Source organism: Crocuta crocuta, unplaced genomic scaffold (assembly GCF_008692635.1).
Source record: "Crocuta crocuta isolate KB4526 unplaced genomic scaffold, BGI_CrCroc_1.0 scaffold170, whole genome shotgun sequence".
NCBI classification, from domain to species: domain Eukaryota; kingdom Metazoa; phylum Chordata; class Mammalia; order Carnivora; family Hyaenidae; genus Crocuta; species Crocuta crocuta.
Window position 1 is genome coordinate 1,616,081 of NW_027527853.1, and position 13,624 is coordinate 1,629,704.

At 40.9% G+C, this 13,624-nt stretch overlaps 1 protein-coding gene across 3 annotated transcripts in view; it reads right to left on the minus strand.

Annotated features, from left to right (window-relative positions):
* Positions 1-2,491: 2,491 nt before the first annotated feature.
* R3HCC1L (R3H domain and coiled-coil containing 1 like) overlaps positions 2,492-13,624 on the minus strand; it is a 91,333-nt gene continuing 80,200 nt past the window's right edge. For all 3 annotated transcript variants that reach the window (XM_077778930.1, XM_077778935.1, XM_077778941.1), the window contains 3 exons: positions 13,441-13,536; positions 12,619-12,759; positions 2,492-3,234 (listed from right to left, as the gene is read on the minus strand). In XM_077778930.1, coding sequence (XP_077635056.1) covers positions 3,167-3,234; positions 12,619-12,759; positions 13,441-13,536 — 305 coding nt within the window. In that variant the 3' untranslated portion in view covers positions 2,492-3,166. The remainder of the gene's footprint in view (positions 3,235-12,618; positions 12,760-13,440; positions 13,537-13,624) is intronic.

The window sequence follows — 13,624 nt, forward strand, 5'->3', positions numbered from 1 at the left end:
CTCTTCTACCTTCTCTACTCCTCATCAGGCAAAGGGAGCATTATATCTTGGCGTGGCAGTTTAGGTAAACAAGGGAAGGACTGATTTCCTGTTGGTCCCAGCAAACCTCTCCCAAACAGTAACAACATTATACTTGCACATGCAGCTAATGGTCTGTGAAAGAATGTGCAGCTCGTGGGGGAGCGTGTGGTGGCTGATGACTAGACTCGGACAGGGAGGTTACCTACCGCTTCTTCCTGCATCCAGTTTCCGAGAGGGCCAGAAAATGCGGGCCCGGCAGCCCGCCACTGGCTCCGGTCTCAGTCTTGCCGCCCACATCACACGCTTGTTAGGTGCTGCCTGTTCTAATTCTTGGAAAAAGCTATACAAGGGCTACGCTGTTACACCACTGACTTGAAAGGGAAGGACGTGGGAAGACTGGTGGCTGGCATGACTTGTAACTAGATGAGGAATGTTAACAGAATACCAACCACCAGATTCCAGACAGAACCAAAAATGTCAGAAGACTTTCACCCCTGCATTCTGGAATCCGAGAGGCTCAAGTGCTGGGAGCCTCAGCTTACTAATTAGAAGCCTAAATTATTTCTATTCCACCAAGACCTTCACTCTATGGGGAGCATATTAGAACTCAAAGGCGACGTACATTTCTACTACAAATTCCAGGTGACACTGGGATTTAGCCATTTAACATGTATGAAGCAACAAAAACACCTAGTAGAGTGCTTGCAGGGTCTTCTGGAATATCTAACGGAGGAGCCAGGGGCGGCTACAGGGTGCTCTCCGGTTGACTCAGCTTGTGACGGCATGGACAGGGCCAAGGATTTGGGTCCCATCTGCACAAGCTCAATGTAGTTCAAGCTGGGCCGTGGCAGTTCTTCTTACCTCCACCCAGCATACATCCGTGGAAAATATAGCTAAAAAGCACATTCTCGGGGCGCCTGGGTGGCTCATCCTCGGGTCACAATCTCATAGTTTATGAGTTCAAGCCTGTGTCAGGCTCTCTGCTGTCAGCACAGAGCCCACTTCGGATCCTCTGTCCCCCTATCTCTCTGCCCCTCCCTCACTTTCGCGTGTTCTCTCTCAAGAAAAGCACATTCTCTACTAATGGTGGAAGTAGCAACACTTCATAGCTTTAGGTACTGGCTAAAAACAAATTCCTTCTCTGGGTCTAATAATAAGGATAAATCTGAACATTAGAGGAGGCTGATCGTTGGCTGAAAAAAGCATATGCTACTAGCCACCTAGCAGACAGCATTAGAATGAGAATAGTACCTTAAAAGCTAGGAGTAATCAAGAAAACTGGGTAATAAACAAGCGGCTCCACGTCACCATTAACAATGCCCTTAAAAGCCAAAATGCTATTAGAAAAGGGAAGACAAGTGATAAGGACAATCACCTTTTTCACTGCCCAAGGTCACTCGTAGCCTTGAAGAATCAAAACAAAGGTATACCTCAGAAGCCTACCAGGCAGTATGAAGCCTGGCTACAGTGCTTGCCTTTCCTTTCCAGTGTAGCCATGTTGTTCAGACAGACCTGCCTATCTTCAGGAATTCTGCTCCATGAAGACAGAGAGCACAAGCCCTAGAGCTACAAGTCAGAGAGGTGCATCAGGCCAGATACTAGGACAGAGGATCAGAGAGGGAGTTATTTAATGCTCCAAGCTTAAAAGTGGGGCCCTGAATAGGAACAAGGGACCCTCTCAGAACTGACCAAGAGAATGAGAAAAACAATGCTGAGGAACTGCAAGAAGACCAGAATAGCAGCAGGGATAGCTGGGTCAGGGCGAAGACCCGAGACCAGTGCCATTTGAGGAACATCTGAACAGAGCCCCCACTCTACCATGTTCTGGGCAGTGCTAATAATCCATCACTGTCATGAGCGCCACATACAAATACAAGGCTGCTGCCCTCAATGAAAGCACAATGGACCATTATTTCTTGCTAGCACAACCCATTAAGGTCTAGCACTGCCATTTCTTCAGTGCAGAACTTCTTTCCAAAAACAAGGAGAATGCAGGCAGGAGATGGATAAAGCCTGAACTGGTGGCTCAGACTTGTCAGTGTCCTTTAGGAAATTTCTCACTGCCCAGAGGCGTTTGCTTTATTCTGGCAACTCTTCACGGTAATGGATAGTCTGGTGTAGCTCGCCAGGTACCTCAGGCACAGGCGGAGAAGATGATACCGAGAACACACTGTGTGCCAGAAGCCTTCTGCAGAATGTCAGGTGTGACAGAAATGGACACAGGCACGAGGCTGGGGCGGGCACGTCCAGGGAGGGCACGGAAGGGGAGGGGAGCTAGCACATACCAATCCCCAGAGAGGCATTTCTGTAGTATACCCAGGCAGAGAGCCAGATGACCAGCAGTCTGCTCGGCGGGGCTCAATGAAGCCAACAGATCCCTGAACCCACGCACAACTTTATAGGGATGAAGATCCGAGGAGAGCTGTTCTCCAGGTTTTTGTGGGAATGACAAAACTGACAAACAGCAGTGTTATAGGTCATAAACTGAGCTTTAATGTCTCCCTCTCACAACATGGTAGTGCTGTTTCAGTACTTCCTAGGGCACTGAAGTGGGCAGCCCCGGGCGCCCGGCTCAGTGCACACTCCGGAGCCGGAACACCTACAGCTGCTGCAGCTCACCAGCTCCGGAGTTCTGGAAGCGACAGTGTGGATTCTGTGAGCACCAAGTACTTCAAACACTGTTCCATCTCTCTACTAATTGTTCCCTCCGCCACCCCTCGGCTCTGTGAGGCCCGAAAGAGCACCCTGCCTTTTCAGGGCCAGAATCTCACATCGAGGCAGGTTTGAATCCTCTGTTTTGTATCTGCTTCAAACATCTTAGACACGTGAGCCACGGCAACAATGGGACTTGCCACGCCCAGAGAACTCTTGGAAGTCACATCCGAGTTGCCACAAGTCAGCTTCCTAGCTGATGGCTCCCTTCTATGCCAAAATAGTAAGGCAGTTCCAAACAACTGCAGTCAGAAGCAAAGACGGACAGGAGTCCATCCTCTTTCTACACCCAGTCAGTGCGCGCCCTGATAGCTTTATCGCTTTCTTTTATTAACACGCACTTCTGCATGTACACAGAACTCTAGAAGGGTCCTCCTAAGACTATGGAAATAATTTCTGAATTCTTGGAATTATCCATTTCCTTGAGTGATGTTCAAACTGCAGACTGGTCTCTGCCTTCCCAGACATCTTCCCGTTGCTTGGCTTCCAGTCGCTTTCTTTCTGTAAGTAAGGACAGTATGAAAAGTGGTAGTACACTCCATATAACCAGTGGCTTTCCTTTAATCCAAATTATAAGCAAACTTTAGTCATGAGACAGGAGGATTTCCTGGTCTTCTCTTACCTGATTCCAAGAGTTAATATCTTTAACTTTCCAAGTGCATTGTAAATGGAAATGATGTTACTCTTTTATATAATAAAAGAGAAATATGTGGGGCTAACAGAAATAAAAAGTATATGGAATAAGTCAGAATCTAGCAGGACCAGATTCTAGTCTTGCTGACAATCTATTTATTTTCATTCTATTTCTCAACTGTGTTAGTGCTTCAATATAATTGCCTGTTCTTCCCACTTCACTGATCTTTAAAAATATTTCAATAAGGATGAAGAATAGGTATGAATATTCTTCTGCATTCTTGCTCAAATGGAAATGGTACCCACTTGGCTCTAGTCAGATCTCCCTACTACAGTCTTATAGAAAAAAAATTTCAGAGGCAAATCAAATTTCAGTATTTTCAGACCATTTTCATGGGCCAAAAACCTTCTGGAATACACAATCCCAACACGGAAAAATGACCACATATAATGGAGAGAAATAACTTTCTAAAAACAAAACAAAGAAAAGCAGAAATCTGGGCAATCCATCTTCAATTTTTAACAGAGAAGCTTGGTTTCCATCAAGACCTATGATGATACAGACCACACATGATGTGGTGACTCAAGCGCTTCATTAGGTGCCACAATACCAGTTCGAGTTTCATGGCTAGTCATTTACCATAAAATATAGATGATAAGCCTACCTGCTTCCTCTCAAGGGCTATTATTTCAAATAAAGTCTGTAAAAGATTTTGCAAGTCATGAACCAGGGGAATTACTACAGAAATCAAGGTGAGTTTAGAGTTAACACCTGCTATTTTGACATACCTTTCCAAATCAGTAGAATCCCTTACAAAATTCCTTTACTAAATATTTGACTGTACTTTAAAGGCAAAGAACTTCGTCAGGAAGCTGACTGGCATTGGGAAATGTGAGAAAGAGAAATTCACTGCTATTTGGGCACCACCTTGTGGCATTATCTGAATATAACAATAAAGTTATAACAGGCACACAAAAAAAGAGGGTCAGCAAATTCCAAATTGAAGGCTAATTAATTCAGTGTCTTGTGACTTGGCTTTAAGACAGGTTTCAATTGGGATTGGGATTCTCCAGGGAGACCACACTAAGGATAATTGGCTTGTCTAAAGGATTCCACGGTTTCTTAGGAAAGCACTATGGTTCTGATTCTTATAAAAAGGGTAAAGGTATTAGAAGGGGATCTAAAGGCAAAAGCCACGTTAGACAAAAGCAATCAAAATTGGTTCTGGATTCCTAGAAAACTGAAGAAACCAGAAAAGTGAACTACTAGAACTCACATTTTTCAATAAGCTCAGAAATTTAAATCAGAAAGTCTGAGAAGTATAACAAAAGAAATCCAAGTGTGTAGTAGAAAAATAACTCCCCATAATACACAATTCCAAACTCAAAGCACTTCTGAAAACAAAGTTTTGGGTTTTTTTAAAGTTTAGGGCTAGAATTCACTTGGTAGTAAATATAAACTGAAAAGATAAAAGGCTGCTTATCATCTTACATATGCCATTTAATGGAACAATCATACACTTTGTGACAGAAATATTAACGTCAGTGTGTTTGATTTTGGTGTTATGATATATATATAATAAGATAACCGTATTATCTTTCTAAAACTGAAAAAGTTTAGAATACTGAAACATTTCCCACCCTAGTGTTTTCTAATAAAAGAGTATAGATCTCTACTGCCAAAGACATGTAAAGTAATGTATGAGAAAACTGGTGGTAAACTAGTGAAGGCTGGGAGACAGATTGAGAAGCACAAAGGAATAGTAACAATGTGAGGCATAAATTTAGTAATTCAGAACCTGAATACAGAAATGCTTTTTAAAGAAATGGAAGCTTCGAGGGGTTAAGTGACTTGCCTAAGGTTACATAACCAGTGAAAAACGAAAGCTGGAACACAGGCCTTTACTATCTACTGTCCTGACTTCTGAAAATATCTACAAAGAAAAGGGGAAAATGAAAAACAAAAAAAGAGAGAGGAGGGGCACCTGGGTGGCTCAGCTGGCTAAGCATCCGACTCTAGATTTCAGCTCAGATCATAATCTCACGGTTGTGAGATTGAGCCCCAAGTCAGGCTTCACACTGGGTGTGAAGCTTGCTTGAGATTCTCTCTCTCCCAGCTTCTCTCTGTTCCTTCCACGCTTGCTCTCAAAAAAAAAAAAAAGGACAGAGAGAGAAAGGAAAGCAGATAATAGCTGAATAGCTGATAGACTGCCTGAAGAGCTCCTCTTAATTTGAGACTGCATGAAAAGAGCTCCAATAACTTTACCTTCAACAGTTAAAAAAAGTAAACTAAGTAAAGAAAAAGGCCAACAAATTGCAGCCATAAAGGCAAGGAACTAAAGGCAGAATAGAAAAAACTGTATGAAATGATTAACCTAAAGTACGCACATAAGCTGGCCCTAGAGACCTTCATTTCCCAGTATACCAAATAAATTGCATAAATGACTATTAAATACGTTGCCTGAATCACCACTTACCATTCAGGGAATGGAAAGGGATGAAGATGAAAAAAGGGCCAATATGGTGTCATTTCAAAGGAAAACAAAGAAAAGGAATGTAAATTAAAACTTTCAAAATCTACTTCTATGCCTTAGAAAATGATGGAGAAAAATCATCACAAAATTCCCTACAGAGGAATAATCAACATGCAGACTTGAAGTACAAGTCTGGTCAAACTAATCTAATTGCCTTCTTTTATGGATTGACAGACCTGACAGATTAAGGTGAAATAATATAAGTAACCTCTTAATTTTAGCAAGGTTTTAGATTTTAGGCTTACAACTATTTATATAATCATTATGATACTGGGAAAGATGTAGTTGGGATCACATAAGTGTTAAGGGGGACATTACACTCTGGAGGGTAGAATGCTCATCAATGTATTAAGGGTCAACACAAAGAACTATGTGCTATTTATTTAGCAATAGTTGATAAGCTGGTCAGTTAATCCTAGGGTTAATTAACATTTTCATCTGATACTGGCCAGTGATATAAGTTTATTAAACAGTAGATGACAGCAAAAATATGGGTAAATGCTGCATCTCAGAGAGAAAGATCACATTAAGATGAAAAGAGAAATGTGGTTAGAAATGAAGGGAATTTCACATTAGGAAAGAAAAGACACCAAGAAAATGCCACACGACCTAGATTATGAGTCCGCAATGTGGCAGAGCCGTTGAAGGCAGAATAATGGGAGTGCCTGAAAAGAATTTCAAAAGGTAGCATTGTAATTAAATTTTTTTATTATAATTGACTTAAGTATTCTATAGGGATGATTTTACTTTTAAGTTCTTAGTGATTTTAATTAAGCAAACTAGGGGATCAAATCATTGTTTACTTACTCTGCCTTTCAGGCCTGTGACCCAAAAGATGCCTTTTAGAACCAGTCAATTAACCACCTACCCCCAAGAGTAAAATGGAAACAAGAAATAAAATTACAGCAAGCTTTGAAAAATGAGGGAGTAGGGGGCGCCTGGGTGGCTTAGTCGGTTAGGCGTCCGACTTTCGCTTGGGTCATGATCTCACGGATCGTGGGTTCAAGCCCCGCGTCGGGCTCTGCGCTGACTGCCAGTTCAGAGCCTGGAGCCTGTTTCAGTCTGTGACTCCCTCTCTCTCTGACCCTCCCCTGCTCACGCTGTCTCTCTCTCTCTCTCTCCTAAAAATAAATAAAACATTTATTTAAAAAAAAAAAAAAAAGAGAGTAGCCTATTCTGAGATGTAATGGTATCTTCTATCTCCAATTTTAGATGGGAATCAAGTGTTTTGATAAGTGAAACATGGGGAAACTTTACATATACTCCTGAATCTGGTCTTTAAAATGTAGTTTTATTATTTCATGTGAATCACTGGTTTAAAACATGATTAAGTCAAATACAAAGGACCAAGGATGATCTATGCTTTGATTTCCCATTCTTTTTTTTTTCCTTTACTTTTGAGAGAGAGATAGAGACAGCATGAGCAGGGGAGGGTCAGAGAGAGGGAGACACAGAATCTGAAGCAGGCTCCAGGCTATGAGCTAGTTGTCAGCACAGAGCCTGATGTGGGGCTCGAATCCACGAACTGTGAGATCATGACCTGAGCTGAAGTCAGACGCTTAACCGACTGAGCCACCCAGGCGCCCTGATTTCCCATTCTTAAGTGCAGCTCTGATCTGTTATGCATTCTGTTGGACTGAAAAACATCTCCATGTTCTAAGACTATGAACTAAAAGCTCTTATCCTCCAGATATGCACATGATTTGCTTAAAATGATTTGGGTATTTCTTTTTTCTTGATTCTTCTCCGAATAGCTTTATTTTTGAATCTACTTTTTAATTAAGGACTAAGACATAGACTTCTCATTAGAAGAGTAAGTAAGAAGACCAAAGTAGTGTGAGGGAACTTAGTAGGAAATATTTTAATCTCAAAAGTCACAAATCCCAAACTCATTAATTACAAGGTTTTCATAGGCAGTGCTCAACTCTGGGCTTTATAAAGAAAAACATAAAGGATTTGGAAGAGCTCAAAGTAGAATCATGAATGAGGGGCGCCTGGGTGGCTTAGTCGGTTGAGCGTCCGACTTTCGCTTAGGTCGTGATCTCGCGGTCGTGGGTTCGAGCCCCGCGTNATCATGAATGAAATAAGGTTTATGAAGAAAAAGTGACCAATGTCATTCATGTGTTCAGTCAACAAACATGTACACTGAGTATCTTTTTATGAACCAGACACTATGCCAGAAAGTAGAACGCTTCAAGTGGGTGGGTGGGGGAATCCTAGTACCTATAGGATTCCCTAGTATATTTTATAGTACTGTTTATAAAAGTACCTATATCAGGATTGTACACAGATTTCAATTTCCATGCTGAATTCTGATCAATTGGCAACAGTCAAGACAAAACTCACCAAAAAAGAGTGCCATAACTGATTAGCACTGTTTGTCATGGATAATGGATGGGTAGCAGCAGTACACAGTACATAGGTGTCACTCCTGTGTCATTATAATGAACACTAATTTTCTAAGAGTCACATAAATAATAGTATCCTGAATCTGTAAAGCACCTTTCTAAACATTTTTACACGTTACCTTAGGTTGTGGTCAAAAAGTTCTCCAGGGTAAGTTAGGCATTAGTTTTGCTTTGTTGGAAACTGGCGCACAGAAAGGTGTAAGAGTTGTGCCCATGGCGACACAGCTAAAGTTAATGGCAAAAACTCTATTACAGCCCAGATTCCCTTATTCCTAAATAATCTGCCTTTGATCTTTAAAAATTAGAATAGAATGGTGTCCACATATACTTCCTATTTCTACTAAGGAAAAGAGAAGAGGAAATGGCTTAAACTGTTGTACAGACAGAAGTTAGACCTAAGGAAGAGTCTTTTGACAGTGAAAGCTAACCATTAGAACAGGTAACTAAGAAAAAGACTGTCCTGTTTCACTTTCTGAAGATCTTAAAAACTCTTTTTTTCTGGGAAAAAGTGTTAATTACTCCAAAAGGCGTTCAAGAGGGATTACAGTATTGTAGAAAGACCATGGGGTTTTAAAAGAAGCCTTGGTTCAAATGCCTCCTCTGAATTTATCAGCGAGGTGACTTTAGGTCAATTACTTAACTTTCCCGGGCCAGCTCTAAACTGGAGACCATATCTTCCATCACAGAGTTATCATAACATATTATAGTGCCTGGAGTTGCCTTCCCATCCTTTTAATCACAAAAACCTTGTCATGCTTTTAATCTTAAAATCTTCAGAACTGAAAATAATCCAATTAAAAGTGGGCAGAAGACATGAACAGATATTTCTCCAAAGAAGACAAACAGATGGCCAAAAGACACATGAAAAGATGCTCAACCATCACTCATCATCAGGGAAATGCAAATCAAAACCACAATAAGATATCACCTCACACCAGTCAGAATGACTAAAATAAAAAACACAAGAAACAAGTACTGACAAAGATATGGAGAAATAGGATCCCTCGTGCACTGCTGGTGGGAATGCAAGCTGGTGCAGTCACTGAGCAAAACAGTATGGAGGTTTCTCAAAACATTAAAAATATAACTACCATATGATCCTATAATCGCATAACTGGGTATTTATCCAAAGAATACAAAAATACTAATTTGAAAGGACACATGCACCGCTATGTTTATTGTAGCATTATTTACAACAGCCAAATTATGGAAGTAGCATTATTTACAACAGCCAAATTATGGAAGCAGCCCAAATATCCACTGATAGATGAATAAAGAAGAGGTCTCACACGCATGCGCGCACACATGCACACGCGCGCACACATGCACACGCGCGCACACACACACACACACACAGAGTATTATACAGCCATTAAAAAGAATGAAATCTTGTCATTTTCAGCAACATGGATAGAGCTAGGAGGTGTAATGCTAGGCAAAATCATTACCATATGATTTTTCACTCATATGTGGAATTCAGAAACAAAACAAAGGAACAAAGGAAAAAACCAAGACAAACCAATAAACAAGACTCCTAACTACAGAGAACAAAGTGATGGTTACCGGAGGGGAAGTGGGTGGGAGGGACGTGAAATAGGTGATGCAGATTAAGAGTACATATATCTTCATGAGCACTGAGTGGTGTACAGAATTGCTGAATGACTATATTGTATACCTGAAACTAATTTAACACTGTTAACTATACTGGAATTAAAAAAAAATTCTCAGAACTGAAGTGAGAAGACAAACAATTGTTTGAAAAATTACTTTCTTCTGTACTCAAGGCAGATACCCTCACTAGACTAAGTCTTAAATAGAGGAATAGCATTTTGGCATCTCTCTAATTCTCCCAAATAGGAGCACATTGCATAATTCACATGGGGCAGGTGCTTAGTGAATGCCAAATGTTGTTGATGGAGTGTTACAGAAAACTTAAAATAAAAAAAGTAATGACAAAAAATATGCACTGAACTCTGCTAGACTCACCATATACTACTACTACTATTGCTAAAAACAGGAGCAGCTAACATTTATCACATACTTCTTACAGACCTATAGAAACAGGAGAGAGTGCATTCCTCTGGGTTCTGAAGATGACTAAGCACCTTTGTGGATTATCTCACTTCATTTCCATTTTATGGATGAGGAAACAGAGGCCTCCAGAGAATAAGTAATCTGCTCAAGGTCACACAGCCAGGAAATTGTAGAGCTGATGGGTAGACCTAGGCAGTCTGATTCCAGAACCTATTATGTTATTCACCAAGTCGTACTGATCCCTCCCCTCCAGTGGAAGGAGGTCTGGAGAAAAAATATCTGTTCTGCTGAATACCTAAACAGTACTTTTCATTTCCATAGAAAAAAATCTTTAAGTGAGGAGTCTTGGGCTCCATGTAGGCAGGTACAAGAATATCTGCTTAATGCATAAAAAAGTCAGAAAGAGATATATCAGGTATTTTCCATATCCGTTTTCTCAGATATGAAGAATGGGAGAGCTCTGAAGCATAATAAAGGAAGAATCTTCTATAATCTATACAGCCTCAGCACCAAGGGATAAGAGGGACTTATCACAGTGAGTCTGTATTCACAAGTAAGGGCCTTCTTTAAAAGTTAATTAACAGGAGGGGTGCCTGGGTGGCTCAGCTGGTTAAGCGTCTGACTTCGGCTCAGGTCATTATCTCATGGTTCGTGGGTTCGAGCCCCGCATCGGGCTCTGTGCTGACAGCTAGCACAGAGCCTGGAGACTGTTTCGGATTCTGTGTCTTCCTTTCTCTCTCTCTCTCTCAGAAATAAATAAAACATTAAAAAAAAATTAAGTAACAGGGTACTTACTTGGCCAACAGTCTCATTTTTTAATTGCATCATTGAAATGTCCTCTGTATAAGTGGGCATTTAAAACAAATACTTCAAATGAAGCTATATGTGCTGACAGAAAAATAGAGGGGAATACTCAAGATGACATCTGGGCAAAACTATTGCTGCAGTACCTGTGAGGATACAGGTAATATTACATGCACAGGGTAGGGAAGCATAACACGTTGAAAAAAAAGGGCCATATCTTCTTTTATAGCTACCTCGGTTATTACCCTTTCTTGATTTTCTGAGATAATTGTGGTTATCACAGAAAAAAACACTCTCCTCAGAGATAACCATTTGTAAAGGGTTAAGGACATTGCATATTCTCCTTAACTCTAGTTCTGTTATTGCCATCTATAAAAACTACCTACAGTCTGTTAAAGGCCCTTGAGTGAACACGCACTGGAAAAATCAAAACTGCCTCATTATAATCATTAAGGTTTCAAAAAATTAGTTGGGTTCAACTCTGAAACTCTAGCACCTGCCATGACACACTCCGTCACTGGTTATCTGGCCAGTGCAGCTGAGAGTCCGCAAGCCGCCTGCTATCACCAAAGCAGAGTGGACAGGAAGTATTAATGGCCCTGTTAGACCGACAATAAACAAGGAGTTTGAAACTTCAATTCGTTTAATGGAAAAATGAAGTTACTTTTTGGTAAGTGGAATTTTCAGAATAAATTGCCTTCACAGATTCCACAGATCGTAGGCTAAGGCAATGAGACTGTCTAAAGCCTGAAAGGTTGATAAAAAGTACTTAAGTGTAAAGCCAGAGTCCCAGGCCTTTACATTTAAGTCAACAGCCTATAAGGAGGGAAAAGAGAGATTTTAACCTTAACTCCAAACTACAGGGAAAGAAAAACCCTGCTGTGGATCAATGGAAGTATTTTCTAAGAACTCATAGGTACTGCAAAATAATCAGAAGATAGGTTAATCTACATGTACTCTAATGGAACCACTCAGGACTGCCTTTAAAGGAAAAAATACCTCCTATGGTTACTATCATCCATGTCAGTTGCTGGCTCTTCCTTAATTTGTTTTCTACCTACAATTTAAACCATTAGATTATATCATGGCAATCAAGGCTCCATAAAACCACAGCAAATGTTTTCTGCCTGAGAGACTACTATGTCTTTACAGGAAAATTTTGCTGAGAGTTTAGAGCAACAACTAGAGAAAAAGCCATGGATGATGAGCTGAGAAGACCAAACCTGTCTCTTAGAAAACAATAGCAGGAACATGGATTAGGATGACTTGGTGTATGGAACAGGAAGATGAATCCTGAAATGTCTCCCCTCTAAATATAAGTCTTGAAAACAATTTTAATATACTTGGGAGGCTTCTAGGAAATGGAAATGACAAAATAGAATGGGCTTCATTCTTTTTTTTTTTTTTTTTAAACCACATGCCTTATAGTGAGCTCTAGAGAACTAAAGAAGAACACTATCACTTCAACTCACCTCGGGCTTCCTGCAGTTTCTTGAGCTCTGCTTCCCTTTCTGTTTTGCTCTGTTTACTTCGAACCCCAAGGGCACTGATGACTAACCTTCTGGCTAGGGCTGCTGAAGTCTCAGGACGCTCCTTTGCTGGCTGGAGGAACTCTGAATAGGAGAAATGGAGGGGGCAGGAGGAAGTAAGGACGAGAAAGCACTCTAGTGCCAAGTGATTTAATTCCATAATTAACATATAAAATAGACTAACAAGGTCTGCATCAGCAGTAATTAATATAGGCCAATAGATGATCATCAGAGGAAACTAACACGGCAAAGCACAAACAACCCTGGCTTCGTTATCTGTATTAACACAGTTTCTACAGTGACCCAAACAGCTCAACAGTGAGGTAGACCAGACAAGGATGTCAACAAAAAAATGGTGGCTATACTGCTTGGTCAGATCTCCCACTCTCTCTAAGTGGCTACTCAGATGCCATATTGCCAACATAACCTATCCTCTTTTATTCTTTAAGAACATACTACCTGGGGTGCCTGGGTGGCTTCAGCTCAAGTCATGATCTCACAGTTAGTGGGTTCGAGCCCTGCATCGGGCTCTGTGCTGACAGCTAGCTCAGAGCCTGGAGCCTGCTTCGGATTCTGTGTCTCCCTCTCTCTCTCTGACCCTCCCTTGCTCACGCTGCCTCTCTCTCTCAGAAATAAAAAAGAATATACTACCTTTAACACTAAAAATAAAAGTGGTATGTCTTTAGAATTCTAGATGAGGAATAAGTGCTGGAGAGAACAATAATACACTATCAACAAGAAAAGTCCCTGAGAATATAAGCTCACCGGCATAAGCTCTAGCTTTGGCCTTCGCTGCTCTTGTGGCCTGTGACAAGGGCCGGATTTTCAGCATGGTATGTTTACTACCCAGAGCATCCCGAGCTGCAAAGGAGAATAAATGTAAGAAAGAAGAAGATATGAAGAAGAGTGATACAAAGGAAAATTGGGGATAACGACACAAAAAACGGAA